The sequence below is a fragment of the Mesoplodon densirostris genome, chromosome 6, assembly GCF_025265405.1.
Source record: "Mesoplodon densirostris isolate mMesDen1 chromosome 6, mMesDen1 primary haplotype, whole genome shotgun sequence".
Classification (NCBI taxonomy): domain Eukaryota; kingdom Metazoa; phylum Chordata; class Mammalia; order Artiodactyla; family Ziphiidae; genus Mesoplodon; species Mesoplodon densirostris.
The window spans coordinates 57,322,704-57,345,667 of NC_082666.1; the positions used below are offsets into that span (position 1 = coordinate 57,322,704).

Consider the following 22,964-nt stretch of genomic DNA (forward strand, 5'->3'; position numbering starts at 1 on the left):
AGCTCTTGGACTTGGATTAAAATGTTTCTATCTTCAACTGTTCTCTCCATTATATACTAAATCCAGTAAAAGGGTGGGAGGAATTGGAGTCCACAGGTAAAAGAAGCTTTCTTGGTTGTAGGTGGGAGGGAGAGAGCAGAGTATCAGTTTTAGGGCTTCAAACCACTTGAATCGGAGGCTTGCACTGGAAATTAAAATTGGCCCGAAGCGGTCCGATGTGATGTGGGTTATCTTCGCGTAAGCAGCTGGGAGAACTGACAAATTAACGTCGAGGATCCCGGATGCCCCAGCTAACCTCCTTCCCCCTATATCGCTCTCTTTAATCCAAGGGCCCAGACAACTTGCTTTCGTGGTTTGAAGAAAGACAAAACGAGAAGAAGCAAGAAAGTTGAGCCAAAAAATAAAAGAGAGGCAAGTAAAGAGGGAAGGCAGGGAGAAGAGAATGAAGCCAAGAGAAAGATTCAGAAAGAAGTTGGGAGGTAGGAAAAAGGGGAGAAAAGGAAGACGATAAAGAGAGCAAAAAAGGAATGAGGACAAAGAAGATGCAAGGATCCTTCTTTAACGAACAGAAGTTACACACATATTTCACTTTCAAATCAGTTGTCTAGATCTTATCCGTTTCCTTTCTAAAGGTTGTCTGTGTTGCTAAGGAAAGCTAGTCAGTACTCCTACCCCGCCCCACGCGTGGCTGCGCTGTTCTGTCCCCGGCCACCGAGACCAAGTACAACCCGAGTGGAAACCTTTGCAGGAGCGCGACTCTGGGAACACTCCTGCGACTGGTTATCACCCGGGAGCCTAACAAGATTAATACCCAGAGATGGATTACGTTGGCTGTCACCAATACGCCTAAAGATTATAATTCAATTTATGCACATTACAGCCAGTGTTAACTTTATCTGCTATTTTAAGACTCCCAGTTGCCCCGCGCGTCCTTAGAGGACAATTTGCCACGTTCTTATGCAACCCAGCAGGCTGTCTAGAGTGGGAGCTTCCCCAAGAAAACTCCCAGCTTGGTCCCCGAGGATCTGCACCCAGCACTCCCAGGTATCTCGCTTTCACCTGGGCACCGCTTTGTGGTGCATCCCAGCCGGGGATTACCAACACGGGAGGCGTTCCCTGGGAAGGAACTAGCCTTCTAGTTTCTCTCTCTTGTTCATTTCATTTTAAAATTTTCGGTGGCGGTGGCAGTGGCAGAAGGGCGGGGGTGAGTGGATGGGGAAGGGGGCCAGGGAATTGTTGCCGGTTATAACCGTCTCAGCGACTGCTTTTAGATGCTTGTTTGTAAGGGTGGCATTTCTCTCGCTCTGTCTTTAAATAAGTTTGTTTGGGTGTGAGTTCTTGCCTTTTCAGCACAAAACCATAAAAAGACGTGGTGGAAAGTGAAAGAAAGCCCCCTCCCTCCCCCGAGCGTGCTAACTAACGCCAAAGACTTGATTTAACACCCCTTCTCCGGAGGCTGGGGGCTCTAGGCAGTGGCTACATTCCAGCAGTTTTAATCCGTTTTTTATTGTAGGGCGAGAGGAGTTTACACAGGGTCTGGGATGGCTCCCCAGCTGGCCGCTCTCCCTACTCCAGCGCCCCTTCCCCGCCCTTCTCCCTACTTCCCCCCACCCCCCCAGCAGGAACCTGTTACTTTAAGCGAGGCGTTCCAGTGTGGCGGTGCGGGCTGCCGGGGTTTCGGGTGGGTGGCCGGTGATTGGCTCTTTCGAGCTCCCCCTGGCTCGCTCGCTCGGCCTCCCCGCCCGCTCCGCCCCGCCCGCGCGCCCTCCCTCCGCCCCGTGAGGCTCGGAGCCCCGGTGTCAGGCGCCACGGCGCATGCTCCGGAATCTCATCCTCTGGCCCTGGAGCTGCTGCTGCTGCTGCTGCTGCTTTTGCTTTTGGGGCTGAGTTTAATAAGCGAGCGAGCGAGCGAGCAAGCGAACGCGGGGGGCAAAAGGCAGAGAATGTCCGCCATCTACCCTCCGCTCCTGGGCGCGCTCTCATTCATAGCAGCCTCTTCATGAATTACAGCTGAGGGGGGCGGGGGAGGGGGGTACCACACAACACCCCAGCAAACCTCCGGGCCCCCAGGCATGGCTAGCTCGGTAAGTACATGCAAAAATAATAATAAAAGACCCCCACCCCCCGCCTTTCCTCCCTCGCCCTGCGCCGCCGCCGCCGCAGCCCAGACAGCGCCAGCGCTCCGCGGTTCCAATTAGAGAAAGGTTGGTACGGCTTGCAGGGAGCTGCTGCCTCTCCCTCAGCCTCCGCTCCCCTCCCTCCCTCCCCCCCCCGGCGCGCGCACACACACACACATACACACTCACACACTAACACACACTCGCCCCTCCACCCCCCGCGCCTCCCTCCTCGCCTCTCTGCAATCGCAAGAAGCGCACTCTCGCTCACACGCGCGCACTCACACACACACTCACACACGGTGGAAGGAGGCGAATAATAACTCAGCCATATTTCAGCTGCCGCCGCCGCCGCCGGGAGTCGCGGGCACAGTCCGGGGACGCGGCGAGCAGCCTCGCCGGCCGCTACGATGGTGCGTTCTCCGCGGCGCGCGAGTGTGAGCCGGAGTGTGCGGGCTGACAGCGGCGGGGCCGCACGCAACTTTGCCCCCGCGCCGGGCTGTGCGCAGTCGGGGCTCGGCGGCTGTCCGTCCGCCGCCCTGCCTTTCTGAATTTCATTTTTGGGGGGAGGTACTTTGGGGCCACTTTGGCTCTTGGAAGTGTGTTGCGGGGGCTCTCTTAGGCTGGCCTCGCCTATCGCGTGGGGCTTTTCGCTGGGGGGGGTGCGGGGTGCCTTAAGTTATGGACGCCTCGGCGTGTTTTCCTGCGGGCGTGTGTGTGTGCGTGCGTGTGTGTGTGTGACGACGTCTCACTTTTGTGCACGAACCCCGTGGTAAGAGCACGGGAGTTTGTGCCCATCGGCGGAGGCTGCCTGTAGTTTCCATTCCGCCTGGCACAGCGCTCCACACGCACGCACACACACACGTACACAAAGACTTCTCGGCGTGTGCCTGTCGCCGCGGCACTTTCGGGGTGGGGGCTCGCCAGAACCCCCCTCGGGGGTCCCAGTTACCTCCCCTCCCACGCCGGGCAACCGCCCGGGCATCGCCTCCTAATTGTCTCTAATTTGTTTCCGATGCATTCGTTGTCGTGCTTGTAGTGGATGAGCGTGCTCGCCCCTCTTTACCCCCCAACAACCGGACCCCCCTTCCCGATCGGGGGTAACATTCCGTTACAATCCCGGCGGGTGTGGATGCGGGCCCGGGGGCGTGTATTTGGGGGTGTGGGGTGTGCGCGCCCACGCGCGTGAAACGTGGATGCAGAGGGCACCGCCGTTTCCTTTTATGTGCGTTTCAAGAAGGAGGAAAAAAAATGTCAGGCGCAATGTTCAGTGTCGAACGGTCGCCTTCCTGTTGTTCACGGCTGTCTCTCCTCCCCCCTGCCCGCAGTGTGCCGTGCAGGTGAAGCTGGAGCTGGGGCACCGCGCCCAGGTGAGGAAAAAACCCACCGTGGAAGGCTTCACCCACGACTGGATGGTGTTCGTGCGCGGGCCGGAGCACAGTAACATACAGCACTTTGTGGAGAAAGTCGTCTTCCACTTGCACGAAAGCTTTCCTAGGCCAAAAAGAGGTAGGGCTCGAATACAAAAGGAGCTTGATAAAAAATGTCTTTGCTGGAGGAGGAAACAATCGCTTGGCCCGGGCGGTCCCCCTGCCCCTCTCCCCGCCCCCCGCGTCGCGCTCGCTGGCGTAGCTCGGGACCGGGGTGCGCGGCGCCGCGCTGGCCAGGTCCCCGCTCCCGCCCGCGCGCGCGCCACTTCGGCTCCGTGAAAGTCACCACAGAGAAAGGACTGTCAGGTGTCGAGTGTTTATTCATCCCAAGCCAGTCCTCGTCGGTCCTCTGGGGTTAGCCGCGGGTTCTGCGGGGAAGGTGCAATTAGTTGTTGGGTTTGGAGGCGTGGGGAGCGGGGCTGGAGGGAATAAACAGCTTGCGCCTTTTTTTTTTAAACCTGGAGAAATTGAGATTTACCTGTGTTGTTAGCAGAGGATGCATGGGATGTACTGATTGTTCCGTCTTGAGAAGTCGCCTGTCTTTAGGGTCTTCTCTGCCTTCCTCCTGTGTATGAGGCTTTAGGTACCAGTTGTCATAGACTTTTCTTTTTGTGGGTTAGCCACCCCGACCTCCCACCGTCAGGATTTTACGTTCGGTTGGGGGGGGGCACATACTGGTCCCTAGCTCCCCGATGGTACTTGGTTGCTCATTCGATTTTGAGCAGCGTTCAGAAGTGTCTGCCCCATGTGATCTGCAGGGAAGAGAGTCCCTGCAAAGGTCGAAGCTAAGTTTCAGAGCAACGGTGTTGTCTTGCCTTCTGCTTCATTCCTTCCTCACCTTGGTTTTTAGCCTTGGTGTCTGGTTTGCATAATTCTGCTAAGCCTCTGCGGTCCCAAACATTTTCCATAAAGGACAGTTTTGAAAAAAGAGGAACAGAGTGTTATTTTACAAGAAATTTAAAGAGGGTTTGAGAAATCTCCTCTGTTCCCTTCAGCCTCTGGAAAGCTACTGTCTGGTTGTTTTAGTTGGATTAGTGGAGGTAACAGTACAAATACAATAAGGTGCTTTGTTTGTGAGCAGGTTTATTTATCTAAGTCGACACAATGGTTAGTAGTTATCTTCCATTTGATCCGTAATCTTTATTGGCATCTAGAACTCCTGCAGTTTCTTAGCTTAACATCATAATAAATCCATTCTGCTTAGAGCTACGTAGAAATTATTGAACATTCAGGGGCTTGAATAAAGAAAGGAGAAATGCTCTGTGCCTTAGAGGTGGCAGAGGTTTATGTTAATGCTTATTTTTGTTTCCAGAGCTCTTGTAATGGGACTTAGGATTGTATGTTTTGCCTATAGTGGTTTGTTTTATAACTGCTCTTGAAAACTCAAACAGTTGAATTTGATATGCTTTGCTGGATGGTTAATAAATGAATCCAGCATCTAAGAGAGGGGTAAGGATATGCATGGTCTATCGGAAATAACATTTAGATTTTGTTAGCATTTTATATCAGAATATAGCCAGAGATATTATACTTAAATTTTCCTCCGAACTGTAATAAGATGAGTATTGTCAAGTTTCTGTCATTATGTGAGGCTGGGTTTGATGCTTTTTGGAATCTCGCTTTCCCTTTTCCATGTGTCCATAGAGCCACAGCAGAGGAGTTTAAACAAAAGAAACCACCTTCTAAGATCCTTTGTACACACTGTTAGACATACTTGCTGTTGTACATTTCAAAGTGAAATACCCTTAACAACAACAACAACAAAAGCAATATTTATTATATTAGGAAAACTAAGCCAGCTGGCCGAAGATGTAGCTCTTAAGATAACTTTGTTTAGGCACCTTAACAATCAACAAATTGACATTATGAAATTAAAGATGATCAACCTCTCCATATTTCACCACTGTTTGTCTGCTTCAATGCGTGTGTGTGTGTGTGTGTGTGTGTGTGTGGTGACGTTTCCTTTTATTTCCCACACTTAATGATTTTCTGTCCAGCCTGAGGGTACGTGAGAGTGCTGTCTGTACAGCCCACACCTGGGAGTTTTGTTGCTAGGTGTGGTAATCAGCTTGATAACACTGATGTCTTCTCAGATGCCTCTAGTGAGAGATGTCTGCTTGTTGGTTGGGCTCTTCAATTTTTATTCTCAACTGTGGAGTTTCTTTATGTAGCCTATAAGCCATTGTTTCAAAATGTTTATTTTTGGATTTTTATTTGTATGTGTGCTTCCCATGATGTGACAAGTCCTGGGAAAAATGCCAGCTTACATAGCCCAGGAGAGACCTTGTCATACTGTAATTACACATGATTCAGATTGCAAGAGAAGGTTTCTCTGTTCATTGGGAATAGTTAGTTGTAAATTAAGGTAACACCAAACATGCCACTTAATCCTGGGACTTATTTTTTGGCTTATAAGGTCTTTCGAAATGATAAGAATAAATACAGAATAAGAATGCCAGGCATTTCTAAGTCTACTTCCATACTTTTTTAAGGTGTTATATTTTTGATATTATGGTCTATAAATAGGAGGATTGCAAATGGGAGAAACTGCAAAAATGGTTTTGTGAAAAATCTGAGTTACAAGAAATGCACATACTGTAAACTGTAAATGGCTATTAATAATGACAATTTAAATCACTTTCAATATATATGGTAGTTGATAAACAGAAGTGGGCTTAGATCTGAGGATGAACTGCTCAAGCCACAAAAATGGATGAGTTCTTAGTTTCATAAATCTTTGGTTTGGAAAAGCGAATTGATTTTCAGGTTGATTTCCTTTATTTCACAGTAATATGAGAACTTGTAGAGGAGGAAATTACAGTAAGTTCAACTTGTTGCCCAGTGAGAATTATGTATACAATTTCAGAATTGAGCTAATTGGACTTGAATTAATAAGGTTTTACTCTGTCCTAAAGACAGTTTCAATTTAAAACTACTAGCACAAAGTCCTAAAAGAAGATTTTGATGAAATAGTGAAGGCTGGAATAGCCATTAGCCATTACAGAATCGGCAGGTCAAACTATAATGCATTTTAAAACTATCTACTTGCAAAAAAAGACTATATTTTATTTATTAGTATCAAAGATTTATAATAGTCTGATATGACTGAAATGAAGTCATATTCAAAACGTTTCATTTAAAATATTAATGTTTTCATTTTCAGCATGATGTGAATTTGAGTGAACTTTCTTTCCAATTATTGCCATCCTTACTATTGCAATCTGTTCCATTGACATTTATGATATGAAATCTGTTGCTTATTATTTTCTGTAAGCTAATTTGGCCACTGGTATGATTTGATAACTTTTTATTTGTAGCCTTAGTCCTTTGAGTGGGCAGATAAAGCATGATAAATTTACACTTAAAACTTTCCTTTGATTTAAGTGTTTGAGCCCAGCTTTACTGTGTAGTTCTGATTTGTGTTAAATAGTTTTCCAAAATAATTTGAATACCTTTTTATCAGGGTATCTAAAATTTGAGGGGTTACTACTTGAAAATATGATGTGCACCTGAAGTGTTTTCTCTCCTGAGGTATTTAAAAGGTTTATAGAAAAAACAAAGATGGGTGATTGTACTGACACATTCAGTGAGTCTTATGAGATTTGTGTAGAGTTCTGTATGGAATTAAGATGACCAGTGAGAACAGTTTTACAACTTGACATTTTGAAGCAACATAAAGTGTAATTCACCAATTAAAAAGCTGAATTGCTGGAGGAAACCTCATGTGTGATTAGTGAGAATGTAAATTGGGCACGGACATTTTGGAGGGCATTTGGCAAAATCTGTTAAGATTTTAAATGTTTATACACATCGACCCAGCAATTTTAATTCTAGGTATTTTCTAACAGATACGGTGTCACAAATCCACAAAGTTACAGCATATTTTTTGTGACTCTATTTTGATAGCAAACATTTGGAAGCAAGCCATAGAAGGGACCTCAGTTGGGTACAGTTAGATCATGGTAATCTATTAAAAAAGAGGGTAAATCTATTTGTAGATAAAGAAAGATCTTCAAGAGATGGTAGGTGAAATAAGGCAAGTAGCTAAATCACTGTGATCCCATTTTAAAAATGTGTTTATACAGATAAAAAGTATGTGTGTGTATGTGTGTAAATAAATAAATTCTGCATGAATGGGCACCAAACTTTTACTAATAGTTTTCTTAAGTGGGTGCTATGGTATTGGTGGTGATGAGAAGTTTTTTTTTTGTAGTGTTTGATTTTTTTTAATAAATGTTAATTCTTTACATTTAAAGCATTCCAATGAGCACTTATTACTTTTTAAGATGAAAAAACAAGAGTAAAGGCCCAATATACGCTACAGCCTTTCAGAGAGGGATTACCATGTAGCTCTCTAAAAGTGACCTTGAATTGTCTTGGGTAGATATCGTTGCCCAGTGATAATTAGGGTTAGGAATTTCTATGTAAATTGTATCTATTAATATTGACTATATTCAAAATTAACCAGAAATAGTTTGAACAAATTACTTATTAATTTGTTTAAAGATAACAACCATCAACCTATTAGGTTAGCACATAAATACTATTTTAATGAAAAATTATTTTCTAAAACAAAAAGAGGAGTGAGAAGAGTGACATCATTTATTTTTGTGTGTGTGTGCAAATCTCTTTAACATTTTGCTTAATAGAAGACAACTGGGTCTGCTTATGTCTTTTATATTCAGTCTGTTGTGTTATCACACATCATGTAGCCTCTGGAAAACTCCACTGTACACTCAGGAGAGAATGAGAGTAAAAATGGCAAATAGTGTCTTAGAGTTGTTATGAAAATAGCTTTAATTTTGCCAGTTCCTGGAAAAGATTTTGGGTATCCTGGGGTCCCCAGACTTGTTCTCAGAGAACCTGTAATATAAAATATTCAACTTACAACCTGGCACAGATAAACTGCCCTGTTATGTGGAAGCTAATTTTCTTTGTAACCATTATTATTGCTGCTAATAAAAATACTTGGACTTCCCTGGTGGCGCAGTGGTTGAGAGTACGCCTGCCGATGCAGGGGACACGGGTTCGTGCCCCGGTCCGGGAAGATCCCACATGCCGCGGAGCGGCTGGACCCGTGAGCCATGGCCGCTGAGCCTGCGTGTTCGGAGCCTGTGCTCTGCAACGGGAGAGGCCACAGCGGTCAGAGGCCCGTGTACCGCAAAAAAAAAAAAATACATACATATATATATATATATATATATATATATATATATATATATATATATATATATATATATATACCCATTTCCTGGAAAGAGAAAAGATAAATCTTCCAAGGTATTTGCATGGTTAAATTCCAGTGTAACAATTATCTAGTGATTTTTTTTCCTAAAAGGAAAATCCAAACTTGGTTTTACTGGCTATATTTTACAGTTAACATTACTGTCCATTTTATGGTGCAGAAGCCTTTTACATCTATTATTTTAGGTAACCCTCTGTAGAAGTACCTCTGGGAGGTAGATAGGGCAGGGGGATCCGTTGGTTTCATAATTTTTCTTTAAAGATTTTTTGTTCCTTCTCTTTGTTCTTTGAAGTTTCCTTCTAATGGGCTTCCATGGACCAACCTTAGCCCTTTAGCTCTTTTCCTGGTCATCTATTACAGATGATCCCCACTACTTAACACAGCTTTTACAGTTCTAAGCTGTGGAGCTTTTTTTGTTTTTTATCTCTTAGTGACTTAAGTCTTCAAAAGAGAACTTGGATAGTTTAGATATTTGGGAATGGGGGGGAATTGTTAAACACAATTATAGCAATTATGTAATTAAGCAAGGACTCGATATGTTACTGAACTTACTGGACTTTAATCTTTATTGTCCAGACTTCAGGATATTTTTGATCTCTAAAACAATGTTTCACACTGTCCTAATGGAAATAATATAGAATTCTGTGGTTTTTTCCCCCTTGGTTTTTATACTTTCTTTTTGTTTTTATGTTTTCACTACTCAGTGAAGCAGCTAACATGTAGAAGGAGAGGTTCTCTTGTCTCAGTGATACAAATGAATATTCTTTTAAAACATTTTATTTTGTGTGTATGTGGCCAGAGTGTCTTTACTTCCTTCTTTTCCTCATAATGTATATTTTAATGCTTTAATCTTCTATTCTCTTGTATTTTGTGGTTCTCCTTATTCTTGTTTGTAGTGCTGTATTCACTTTTGGGAATGTAATTTGTCTGAAAAGAGTTTTTGCATAAATAATTTCCCACTGATGATATTACAGGTAATTGACAAGTTTTTGTTATGTTATAGATCATAGAAATTGAGAAATTACATTGTACAATTCAGCTTTTATGAAGAATGCAAACATTAATTTTTTTACATGCAAATGAAAATTGTGTTTTCTAATTTATACATATGTGTTCACTGTAGAAAAACCAAACCATAGAAATATAAAGGAGTTACCAGAAAATTCTTCATAGATAACCATAATTAATATTTTGGTAGGCTTCTTTTTATATTTATGTATACACACAAATATAAATTAACTTTAAATTAAGATTAATTCATTCCACAAGTGTTTTTTGGAGCTCCTATTATGTGTCTAGAATACTTCTAGGAGTTGGGGATGAAATACAGATGAGCATTCCTACCCTCGTGGTATGTGGTGGGATATCTTTTTAAAGCTGAATTTGATGGTATCACATTAAATATAGATTTATTTATTTGAACATTTATATTGTTCTTAGTTTTAATTTGTTATGAATAATGCTATGATGAACATCCTTGATATTCATTTTAATGGTTTTTCCAATAATTTCCTTTGTATATAGATTTTACATTTTGATATTCATTACCAAACTTCCCTTCAAAAAGATTGTACCAGTTTATACTTCCCTAGGAGTTGGGAGACTGCCCATTTCCCCACGTGGTTGCCAATACTGGGGATTAAAAGATTTTTTTTTTAATCTTTGCCAATCTGCTGCATGAAATGATACCTCATTTTTATTTGCATTTATTTGATTAGTAATGCCACATATCTTTATGTGTTTATATATTTACCATTGCTGTTTGTGATATGCTTGTTTTGTGCCCTTTTTGTATTTCTGAAAAAAAAGAAGGCAGGGGGTGTATAGGAAAATACAAAGGGAAGAATGATAGAACAAACATTCAGATCCCCACTGCCAAGAATGAACAGATGTTTGCATTTTATCATGTTTGATTCCTTGTTGATTTTTAGGGAATCAAGTATTATAGATGTGGCTCAAGTGTTTAAATATTTCCCAACCTTTTCTTCCAACTCTTCAGCCTTTTTCCCATCTATTTATGTACATTTGCACATTTATATTGCTACAGGTAGTAGTATATTGTGTCTTAAAATCTTCATGAAAAGTATCATACTGGGTGAATCATTTTTTTCAACTGAGATATAACTCATATACCATAAAATTCACCCCTCTAAAATGTAAAATTCAGTGTTTTTTTAGTATATTCATAAGATTGTGCAACAATTACTATTTAATTCCAGAACATTTCCTTGAGTAAATAATTTTGCATCTTGCTTTTCCCCCATACTCAATATGTTTTTGAACCTTTTGCCATTTCATCTTTAGAGAGCCAACTCATTCCCTTTAATTTTTTCTGCTTAGTATTTTGTTGTAGGAGTATGTTCTGTGCTTACTTTTCTGTTCTTCTGTTAAGGACTATATAGGTCATTTTCTGTTCTGTGCAGTGAATATCTTTGTACTTGTTACCTTGTACAAATGAAAAAGATTTTGGATATAGGCCTAGAATACCAGTTGTGTGTGTGTTTCCATTTGCATTACACATTGTCAGATTGCTCCACAAAGTGGATGTGACAGTTCATACTCTGTCGGGGAATGAGTATCATTTTCTCCTCATCTTTGCCAATGTAGGATATTTTAAGATTTGTTATTTTTGATATTAGTTGAAATACGGTGTCTTTTTGTTTTCATTTGCATTTCTCTGCTTCCTAACGGGGTTAAACATTTTCTATATGTTTACTGACCATTTAGATTTCCTCTTTATTGACTTCTTTTTATATCCTTTGTCTTAAAAAAAAAAAAAGAAGACGATTGGGAAGTTTGTCTTTTTCTTATCTGTGGGATGTTAATCCTTTGTTATTTGTGTGGAAAACATCTTGTCCCATTTTTGTTTCTGTTTCTTGTAGCCTAATGTATGGTATCTTTTTGTCATACATAAGTTTTAAATTTTGTCAAATTGATCTGTTTTATTTTGTTTTCCTGTCTGGTTTTGGGGTTTTGTTGAAGAATATAATTTGTGGGCAAGGTAATGTGCTTAACCAATAGGCTTCATATGTGTAGGATACAGTGAAAGGACTGGGGGAGATGTAAATAACAGAAAGAGGAGGTCCCTGCCTTCAGTGTGCTTGTGTCTTTCAAAGCTGGAAAGGACACTTGAGATTCTTCATCTTTGTTTACCCTCTCATTTTACTTTTAATCGGAAGCCTAGAAATGTGAAGTGATCTTGCATGTAGACACAATGAGTCACAAGTATGCTGGTGCAAAGATAACTAGTAATAAATGGTGGTAAATGTTTACTTTTGAAACACTGAGTAATTATTCACTTATATTAGCAGACACATGTTCAGCCATAACTGCTTTTGTAGACATGATCTAGGACTTAATTAAGTGGTGGTAACCATGGTAGGTACTATTTAAAAGGAAGAGGTTCTCTAGCTACTTTCAGGCAAAATCAAATTCATTTTATGGATTAATTGAAGGTTTTCCTTTGAGATTAAATCATTAGGAAAAATTGTGACGGAATGGTAGGTGTTCCCTGATATGTTGTACCCCCTCCATCATAAGATTGCAGTTCCTTAAAGGATGCAAAACATTGTGTTAAGAAATAATGTTGTATGACCTAATCCTTTTAACTTAAGTGTGTTAAGTTTGTAGTGACTGAGGCCTGAAGAAGGCTTCAATGCCGTTTATCATGGAATTTCTAAAAAGATAAGGCTAGCATCTGGGTGTGATTTAGTTGGTATGTAGTAGTTAACGATTAACTTTTTGGATAAAATCAAAGCACCATCATTTTTTTATGAAAGAATATTATGGCTTATCTTGAACTTAATTCTGAGGGCCATTTATTTAAAATAATGTTCATAAGTGATTATAAAGATGATCAGTTGAATTTAATTAGTTACTACGCATGTTAGAAGATTGATATTCTCAGAGCCAAATAAATTTTAATATATTTAATTTTGCCAAACATGAATTTTTTTCTTTGTTCCTTTCCAGCAGAAATCATTAGTTGTTTATTTTCCCATCAATACCAGGCCAAATGTTATGTGCATGTATTGATTTTTAAAAGCAAAATATACATTAACAATTTCCTAAAATATTAATATAATAACAGTGGCCTAGACAGTAGAGAGATTTACTTTCTTCTTAATGTTTCTGGATATAAATTTAGTCTGCGTGATGCCTTTAATTTTTACAGATAGGTTTTATGCTCTCCTTCCCCTTTCCTCTCAGGGTGGTGCCGGGGAAGATTAACGTCAGATTATTCCAGGTGTCTATTTATTTTGGTAAGCATTTATAACATTTTGAGTGTTTAAAAACAAGGTTCATTGTAGACTTCATGTCATCCATACCTTTTACCCGAAATACTCCATTCATACGAGTTGCTGCATAATGAAAGCTTTCTTTGTGTTGAAGAAATATTCTTCTATTTTACAAAATGTTTTTTTTCGTTTGAGTTCTCTCCTTGTTCCTATAATATAAGCAGCTGTTTTGTACTGACTGTTATTGAAAAACAGAGAGTCAGGCTATTGGGATTTGGTTGCTTTTAGTGGGATAGGTTATGCAAAATGTTGACATAGCTCCAGATTGTCTTATCAGAGATGCTTGTTTTATGACTTTTCCTACCTGTGCCCACAAGTAGCACAGAGCAGTGGGCAGCTACTTTCCTCATCGTATGGAGCACCAGGCACGCATTACATGTTTCAGCCAGTCCAGCACTCACCTCTCCTTGTGTATGTATCTATTGTTCCTGCTGTGTTGCATTAGAGTTACACATCCAAGGAGATGGGACATATAGTATCACTGTGGATAGTACTCATACCTTTCATCAATATAGTCTATAGACAGTAGACTTTTTGGGCAAAAGTATAACATCAAAGAGGATATCACAGGGCCTCCCTGGTGGCGCAGTGGTTGAGAGTCCGCCTGCCGATGCAGGGGATACGGGTTCGTGCCCTGATCTGGGAGGATCCCATATGCCGCGGAGCGGCTGGGCCCGTGAGCCATGGCCGGTGGGCCTGCGCGTCCGGAGCCTGTGCTCCGCAACGGGAGAGGCCACGACAGTGAGAGGCCCGCATACCGCAAAAAGAAAAAAAAAAAAAAAAAAAAAAAGAGGATATCACAAGTCAGAAAGAGTTTGAGAATCCTGATTTAAGCATCCCCTTTTCTAAGTGATAAATTATTACTCTGTCTTCTGAAACTTATTTCTTCCATACCTCTAATAACTGGCTTTGTATAAAGAGAACCACCGCTTGAATTCAGCAGGAAACATTGTGTCCGCTGAGAATCACATTTTCTAGAATGGGTTTTAGCTTATTAGTTATAGGCAAAAATGAATTTTTCTCCTCTTCTATCTTTCCTCCCTTATTCTTTCTTACCTACTCAAAGTGCTTGTTTAAAAGCTGGACACAAATTTGAGCAACTTGGACAGGTCTATCATTTTTTTACTACTTAATCCATGAAATACAACTAGCCTTTTACCTTTAAAAATAGGAGTCAGATGTATTCCAGTAACTGGTACGAGCAGTATTTAGCAGTGCAGCAGGAAAGGCCCTGGCCTGGGAGGCAAAAGGGATGTGTTTGGACTGAGTAAGCTCTGTGTTTGGGCTTTTCCAGCTCTGAAGTATTATTTTTCCTTAGTTTTTAAGAAAGGATAAATTCTGAGTGTGTCATTGATCTAGTGTTTTTATAACGATGAAATAACTACCACTTATTACATATCAACTGTATATTGGTTGTCATGTTAGGCAATAGGCATGTGCTCATGTGTTTGCTCACTTTTCATAAACGTAGTAATTTGGAGAAGGATTTTTTGAAAAAAACAAAATGTTGATATGAACTTCAGTATATTGGAATTTTACCATTTAAATGGTGTGTGAACAGTGGAATGGGTAAAAGACTTGTTGAATATCAGAGAAATAGAAGATAACATGGGTAATTCACCAAGTAGGTGGTTAAGTTTTGGTTATGAAAAGTTACTTTCTGACTATATTGATGCCATTTATATCAACAATCAACTACTTCTTATAAGCTGGAGCAGTCCAAGAACTCATGAGACTCTGTGTTTATTTGAAACTTCTTCAATTGTGGCTCTTGACCAGGTCATTAGATCACTGTGTTTTTTTCTTGAAAGTTGACTGACTTTTTTTTTTTTTATTTCATGTAACATAAGCCAGACCTTGAAATTTTGTCACTTGTTTTGCTTTTTTGAAGTATCGTGTTTTGGATAACTATTAGTGTTTCTATTATCAATAGAATAATAACTGGGGACTTGGGCTTACATTATCATGTGAACAGGTTAGAAGAAAGTATGTCAAATCTTTGATCACTCAACATACTTGCAGGGTTTTCTGTTTAATAATTCAGATGCTTAATTGAAGTTGCCTTGAAAAGCAAGTACACTTTCAGTCTTTACTTGCAGCATGCTGCATAACTTTTAGGTTAAAGAAAAATAATTCTTGTTATCATTACAACTTGTTAAAGGGAATTGTCAAGTGACTGACTAGAGCCAAGGATTTAACTTATACAAAAATACTCAAATGCAAACATTTTAAAGAGAGCAGCAAATAAATGAGAATATACTTGTGTTGTAAAGGCTACACAGTAGTTTATAGTTAATGCTACTTAATATCTTTCTGTGGAGTCTCTTTTTTTGATTTATCATGATCATTGATTTTAGTAGGATTCAGTCCATTTACGTTATACCAGAATGTTCAGAGTTGTTCATCTTTACCCACATTTGGAGAATTGTATGACAGATAAAAATACATCAGTGAAAAGATGGGAAGAAAATACTTCGCACAGTGTTACAGAAGTTATCTCTGGGAGGTGGGATGTCAGGAAATTCTTGTCATCAGTAAAATTTGTTGGACTTTTCAAGCTTTCTTGAATGCTACATGTTACTTATGTAAAAGTTAAACTAGATACTTAAATGTACATAAGGATGTATTTATAATAAGCTTTTTAGTTTTTTAAAAACGTAATCTCATTTGGAACATAAACAGGAGTGTCTTCCCCAAGGAACATGTTCACATTTTGTTATTTGAAATTTAACCACCATGTCATTCTTAGTGTTTTCTTTTAATATTACTATGAATATATGCATAAATATTTCATAAGTTGATTGTAACCTTTAAAGAGAAGGATGTAAATCATGTTACCTTTCTTGACAATTAATGTTGTGTTAAGGTGTAAAATTAATCAGATTAACCTGACTTATATGTACATGACACAGAAAAAATTTTCTTTGTAACAGAAAGACAACTGTGTTTAATATTTCAGTACAGCATTCATTTTTGGAGTACTTAGGAATGTTTTGAGAAGTTTTGACCTTTCTTACCTATGGAGTTTTGATAAGTATAACTTTGTTGATTAATATGTTTATCTTGATGTGTAGTCGTAGAAAAATTTCCAGAGCCTACATCTGACTTTAAAAATTGTCTACAAATGAAAGGACTCTCATTATATTTAGATATATGGTGATAGTGTTAGGAATAAATGGGGTCTATAGTTGGAAATAAAGATCCACTTCTAGCTTGTGAGTCTTTGTATATAATTTGGAAGTTAAACATTAAATTATGAGAAATAAAAAGTTAAAAAATAACTACCAAAACCAAGGCAAAAATAATGTTTGGGGCAGGGAAATAAGTAGTCCTTTTTAGATGGAGAATTGATGCATAATTGCATAAACACAAATAATATTTAGCATTAAAGTGGTTTCAATACTGTTTTATATATAGGCTACAAAAATAACTGGAAGTTAAAACATGAAATTACATTTTAATTTTCATTTTTTTATATACAGTGCAGATAGATTGATATGAATATTCCTTAAACACAATTAAAAGAAATCATTTCTGCAAAATGAGGGAGTTAATTTTAGTTGTCTTAAAAGGTCTCTTTGCAATCTAAAGTTTATCTGATTAAGTACATTATATTATGATTAATGGGAAAACATCTGTCTTTATTTTAACATTAAGAAATAAGCATTACAAGTGTACTATGCTCAGATGCATAGCAAAACTATATGTCAAATAAAAACAAATCTGTTTTCCCTTTAGCATTAGATGCTTTTACAAAATTCATAAATTATAGTTAGCCAGATTAATTCTGCCTTAGAATATAAAATATAAAAATAGATGTTTGTAATCTGAGCATTTCTTTATTTGCTACTTGAATAAGGTTGCCACTTTAGTTCTGTTGGGTAGCATTTGGAATAACATTATATTTCATGGGCTTTAATTTAGTTCTGCTGATAAATTTTTACTTAACTATTTCTATTCCTTTTGAGAATGCTAAATGGGATTCATAGTCGCCTGGATTCCTTTCTTCAGGATTAAGGTGTGTATGAGAATGAGGAAAATATACTCTTCGGCACCTTGATTACAACTCACCATATTTGCTTGCTATTGTTCTTATTAAATTAACTTATGTAGATGTCTTAACTGCAGATATAGAAAATAAAGTAATTGTTTTAAAACCTGTTTTAAACGAATACTCAGGGGACCAAGCTGAAGACTTGAGAGTTTGAACAATACGAAGACTTGGTTAGGATATTGCAGATTGTTAGAGCCTCCCAATTTGGCACTAAATTAAATAAATATACTCATAGTATTTTATTATAGGACAGACAAAGCTGTGGTCGACTAAGATAATGTGTAACTGGCTCTTATTTGGAGCATATAGAGTGGGAGCATATTTTGCAGTGAAAGGGGAACTAAAGGACAAGGTGTTCTCTACTTGTAAAGACCTCAGAGTTTTCTTTATGTTATTGTAGAAAGACATTATTTTTGCTTTGGCGTGCTTAAAACTAAAGGGCAAATGATCCAAAAGAATAATCTTGAAATTCAATAGCAAGAAAACTACTTGACATTGTGGGCTGGAGGCCAGCAAACGTGTTGCTTTCATTGAATGCGTGGGAAATGGGGCAGGCCTGGAATTTAAAGAGACAGGGTGCAGTACCCTAGAAAAGAAAAGCCCTCCTGTATGATTTGCTTACATGGAGGAAAAAAATAGACTTAAAGTTTTCTCTGAGGGATCTTTATTGGATCAACTATTGAAGGCATTGAAAGACACTGAGTGAATTTTTCCCGACTCCACCTCCCATCTCCCTAGCCATCTTCTCTTGTCTGAAATTGGTGCTGAGTAAAACTGTTTATAGCAGAGGAGAAGCAGCTTTTCAAATAAAAGTACTTTCTAGCCTGTTCAAATGGAGGATAATGTAATTCTCTCTGAAACTGAGCACTTATTACTTTGTTTATGTAGCTGTTTAAAAAGGGGGTGCCTGGCATAAGGAAGGGGGGGTACCGTAGGAACCTCTGCTTTAGAAATTACTGTTTTTTCTGTGTCTGAGTTTTCCTCCCCATCCACTCATGAATCCCCCTTCTCCCCCTCCCCCCACCTCCCACAATCCCTCAATAAAATAGTATTTAAAAGACTTGAATCACCAGTCCTATGTAGCAGCTTCTTGCTGGAGGCAGTAATGTTGTACTGTTTTCCAATGGGTGGTCTGGAATCTCCATGGGAGATTTTTACAGGCAGTGGGCTCCAAGACCCACTAAGTGTGTTATATTGAACGTAACCTGTTAAGTTCCTGAGCCATCGAGAATATACAGAGCTAGTTTTACATTATTGAAGTCCCATCGTTAGTTACTTGCAAACCAATTTATTTGATTTTATTTGAAGAATTTATGGCTTAAATCCCTGAAAGTGACTCATATTAACCCAGTATTTGAGGTTTACTTTTTAAAACAAGTAAGACATTCATATATATGTCAATTCAGGAGTACTCATTTGTGTGTATATTTTATTTTTATTTTATTATTATTTTTTAAAAAGGTGGTATCAATTTTTTAAAAAAATTTATTTATTTTTGGCTGCATTGGGTCTTCGTTGCTGCGTGCGGGCTTTCTCTAGTTGCGGCGAGCGGGGGCTACTCTTTGCTGCGGTGCACGGTCTTCTCGTTGCGGTGGCTTCTCTTGTCACGGAGCACAGGCTCTAGGCATGTGGGCTTCAGTAGTTGTGGCACGCGGGCTCAGTAGTTGTGGCTCGCGGGCTGTGGAGCGCAGGTTCACTAGTTGTGGCGCACGGGCTTAGTTGCTCTGCGGCATGTGGGATCTTCCTGGACCAGGGCTCGAACCCGTGTCCCCTGAATTGGCAGGTGGATTCTTAACCACTGTGCCACCAGGGAAGCCCTGTGTGTATATTTTAGTTCATAGGTGTTTTTTGTTTGTTTTAATTCTCCTCCTTTAGGGAACCAACACCTAGTAGTCATTTCCAAATGTTAAATAATTGAAGCCATATTTCTCCTAATTGAGATAGTGTAAAATGATAGGATCTGTTATAATCAGAAAGTATATCAGGTATTTTTATAATCATTATCTCTTAGCTGTGGCATGTGGCATAAATGTATATTAGCCTAAAATTTAACTAAAATTGCTTTGGGTCAAACCTTTGTAGAAGCACACAGGATTTGAATTACATATTAAATGCTGGATTAAGATTGCTTTTTAGAAAAAAATTGTTTTTTATGCAAACTTAAATAAAACAATACATTTACTTATACACTGTAAATATTGAAATGGGGAATGTTGCAGTCATGCCTGTTCCTACATAATTTAGTTTAAACTTTTTTTGGAGTTTCTCGTGTGACCCTGTGGTTATTAACCAGAGTGATAACATAACTTTGTTGGGTCACTGATTTGATTACTTTGTTTCCCTTATTCACATTCTTCACAAAATTAGTTTATGGAGAATGTTGAATTTCTATTTAAAATAAATATCTGTAAGTCCTGATTAGTTAGAAGTCTGAAATACCTGTTTTCCATAGGCTAAATAGAGAAGAATTTAGGAGTAGGCATCTCGGATATATTGATAAATAAATGAATGATGATATATGATGGGAGAGCATTTTTGTTCGTTTTAAACAATGTCAATGGTTTTAGGTAGAAACTTGTAATCCTTAAGGAGTTGAGTTTGTTTCTTTTATAAAAATTAATTTAAACTTGTTTTAGGTCATATAAAAATAGTATGAATTCTGCAGTCTTCACTGATAGAATCAAAGCTCTGTGGCTCAACAGTTTATAGCAATGACTAAATGGTTTGCCTTTTCTTTTTTAGTTCAGTACTGGTCCTTGAATAGCTAAAAAGTTTTCCAGTAGTTTTTACAAGTGGCTTTAAAGAAGTGATAGCCATCTGAAGTTTATCTTGTGTAGCCAGTATTTAAAAGTTATTAAGGTTGTCTACACACAAAAAAGGAACAGCTCTTATGGCTATACATGTGAATAAAAGTTAAAGGTTGGTAAAATTAGCTTGTCAAGTAAACTTGACTGAGGAATAATTTTGTTTTCATTATCCATTCCTCTGGCTGAAAATGAAATAGAAACGATCTGGTTACTAAAGACCAGCGCTGTATTGGATCACTTCCTTGAGCTTTTGCTATGATCGTTAAAGGCAAAGTTAGACAGCTGCTGTAGATTTTGCCTGTGGCCTCACAAAAGAAATTGTTTAACCCTGTTAGTTTCAGACACTATCATTTCTACTTTGCAGATACACTTACTATGTTAGATATAAGTGATATACTTGGCTGTGTTAGATATGGATCTCTCTGATTATGATTTGAACTTCTGAATTATAGGAAGGCGGTGTAGCAGAAAATGAGTAATTTTAGCACTCTACTACAGAAACAGTTTCATGTCTTGGAATGTGACATATCTCAACATTTTTGCTTATATTCAGACAGATTTAAAAACTTCAACTTCTACTTTTCAAAGTTAGACTCTGCATTTGTATCTGAAGACCTCTAGGGAATTCTGAAAATTGTGAAAGTTGACTTTGACTTAAACTCCATTATAATTGGATATTTAGATGTCCTTTTTGGGGCTTGAAGTTCAGAGGAAATACTAAGTCATTGACTTTAAAATCTCATTTTGGGTAAGTGTAAAATTAGAACAAGGCCATGTACTCCCGAAATTGATGTCATAATGTTAAAAATCCCAACGATGTTGGGTTCCTTTTGTATAATGCGTTTGCATTATTACTATAGGTTTAAAGGGCAAGGAAATACTTTATTGTTCAAGCTGAAGAGGGCAAGATTTTGAAACCTACTGCTACGTGATTAAATCAGTGTGTTTGCCCTGAGGCTTCAGCCATTCAATCTGAATTCATAGTCTAAAATTTTGGATTCCTTCTCTGTTTGAAAAATAATACTTCTTGAAAATTTTAGGACTGCCTTTTCCCACTCACATGAAAACTATTGAGGCAAATTATCAGGGTTAAGATTTTCATGCAATCAAGAGTGCAGGTACATTTCAGAATTTTAAAGAGAAAGTTCACAGCCATTTTACATAAAATTTTACTGGGCTTTTCATTAATCTAAAATAACTGGTCTATAAGTACTTTATCAGTGAAAACTGCTCAGCATGTAAAACGAGGAGCCGAAGAGCACAAAGGCTTCCTGCAAATTAAGGGCACAATGAGTACTAACGGACTTTCCAGCCATCTCCAGCTGTGAGATTATTATAGTTTTTGCAAACCCTTTTCTCTCAAAACTAAATCAAGAATGGTAGATTCCTGATAAAAAGAAGTGTAGAAAAGCCTAACTAATCCTTAGATGAGTTACTTCAAACGTGCCAAAATAGAATAAAATCAGTTAATAGCATGGATTAAAGGTTACTTTTAATGCATTTTTATCACTCGCATTGAGAATTTTATTGTATGTTGATGCATTTGGCCTGGGTTAAAAAAAATTCAGAGTGAAAAATATAATTAAATGTGAGAGATTACACAATCACGTTGTTATGAGGAAATTTAGTACTAATGTTAGGTGCCAGATTTGACCTACGAGATAAAAGCTGTGTACTTGAGATCAGAGATGTAAACAGGTGGCTCTAATTTTGAGTGGTAAGTGTTCCGGTTATAGTGAGAAGGCTCATCTATGTACTACTAAGAGTTGATTTATTTTGTAGATGTAAAAAAACAACATGGCTCTCTGTCTTTGGAGAAATATGTACAAGTGGTTCCCTGGATAAGAACGTGGAAGGGTGCTGAAATCAGATCTGGATTAATATTTTAAAAGTGCTTGACTCTTACAAGTGGTAAAGAGAAAGAGAAATAAGAGGCAGGTTTTGGGTGCAGAGGTAGTCTTTACTATTTATGCAACATATGAAATGATCTCCTTTCATAAACACAGGGAGACTATCATCTATACTTTTAATTCAGAATCACATGTTTGCTAACTGCTTATTTTGTGAAATACTTTTCCCACTTAACTGGCATATTATGATAGAGCTGCTAAAAATATTGGGTTAAGGAAAAACTGATTTGGCATGCTGACACTGGTAGGAAGAATTTTTTGAAAAGTAATATCTTCTCTTTTTGGTGCAGATATATAGGTATAGGTATGAGTGTGTGTGTATGTATGTGTGTTTGTATCAACCTTAATAAAATTTTATTATACGAACCTGAGTAGTGGGAGATTTTATAATCATGTCACATTTGCCACTCCTCTAAGATGCCCAATTGTAAGTTTCTCTAATGGAACTTAGCATTTATTTCCTTGTAATAGACGTGTATACTGTTTTTGCTGTGGCTTAATAGGAAATAGGCTGACTGGTACTCTGAGCACATGTGTGTGCTATGAATATTAGGTATTTGTATCTGCCATCCCACTTATAATTGTAGTGATTTTTCATAAGCCATGTGATAATAAAGTCCTTTTAATTTATAGTCAAAACATACAATCTCCCATAAAGTTCCTCTACTTGATATTCTGACCAGATTTAACCTTATACAAAGAGCTTCCAGCTTGAATGCATTTTGCAACATTGAATAAATACTGCGCTGTATAGTTATTTATGTGCTCAAGAAGTTGAACTTTCGTTCCATCCCAGTGTGTTCCCATGGGATGTGTTATTCTAGTAAATCAGAAAATTTCTCTGAAAGCAAAGTAATTCTTAATTTTTGGAGGCTTGAAAGTGGGGAAATGCCCTACGCATGAGGGGGAAGAAATTCTAGTTGACTCTCATCACTAAAAAATAATTCAGAGTACTTGGCCATCGTACATTCTCTTGGGGGGAAGAAACCCCACCACAATGCTGCCGAATTGTTTTACTTCTGTAGTTATGTCTTTGTGTGTTTATAGGAGTGGGAACATTTTATCTTCTGTGTTTCTGTTGAGGTTGTTTTTCTGCAGTGCCC

The 22,964-nt window shown here is 38.7% G+C and overlaps 1 protein-coding gene across 2 annotated transcripts in view; it reads left to right on the forward strand.

Annotated features, from left to right (window-relative positions):
• Positions 1–1,833: 1,833 nt before the first annotated feature.
• The window catches only part of MLLT3 (MLLT3 super elongation complex subunit), a 255,412-nt gene continuing 234,281 nt past the window's right edge, over positions 1,834–22,964 (forward strand). For both annotated transcript variants that reach the window (XM_060100859.1, XM_060100860.1), the window contains exons 1-2: positions 1,834–2,084; positions 3,446–3,626. In XM_060100859.1, coding sequence (XP_059956842.1) covers positions 2,073–2,084; positions 3,446–3,626 — 193 coding nt within the window. In that variant the 5' untranslated portion in view covers positions 1,834–2,072. The remainder of the gene's footprint in view (positions 2,085–3,445; positions 3,627–22,964) is intronic.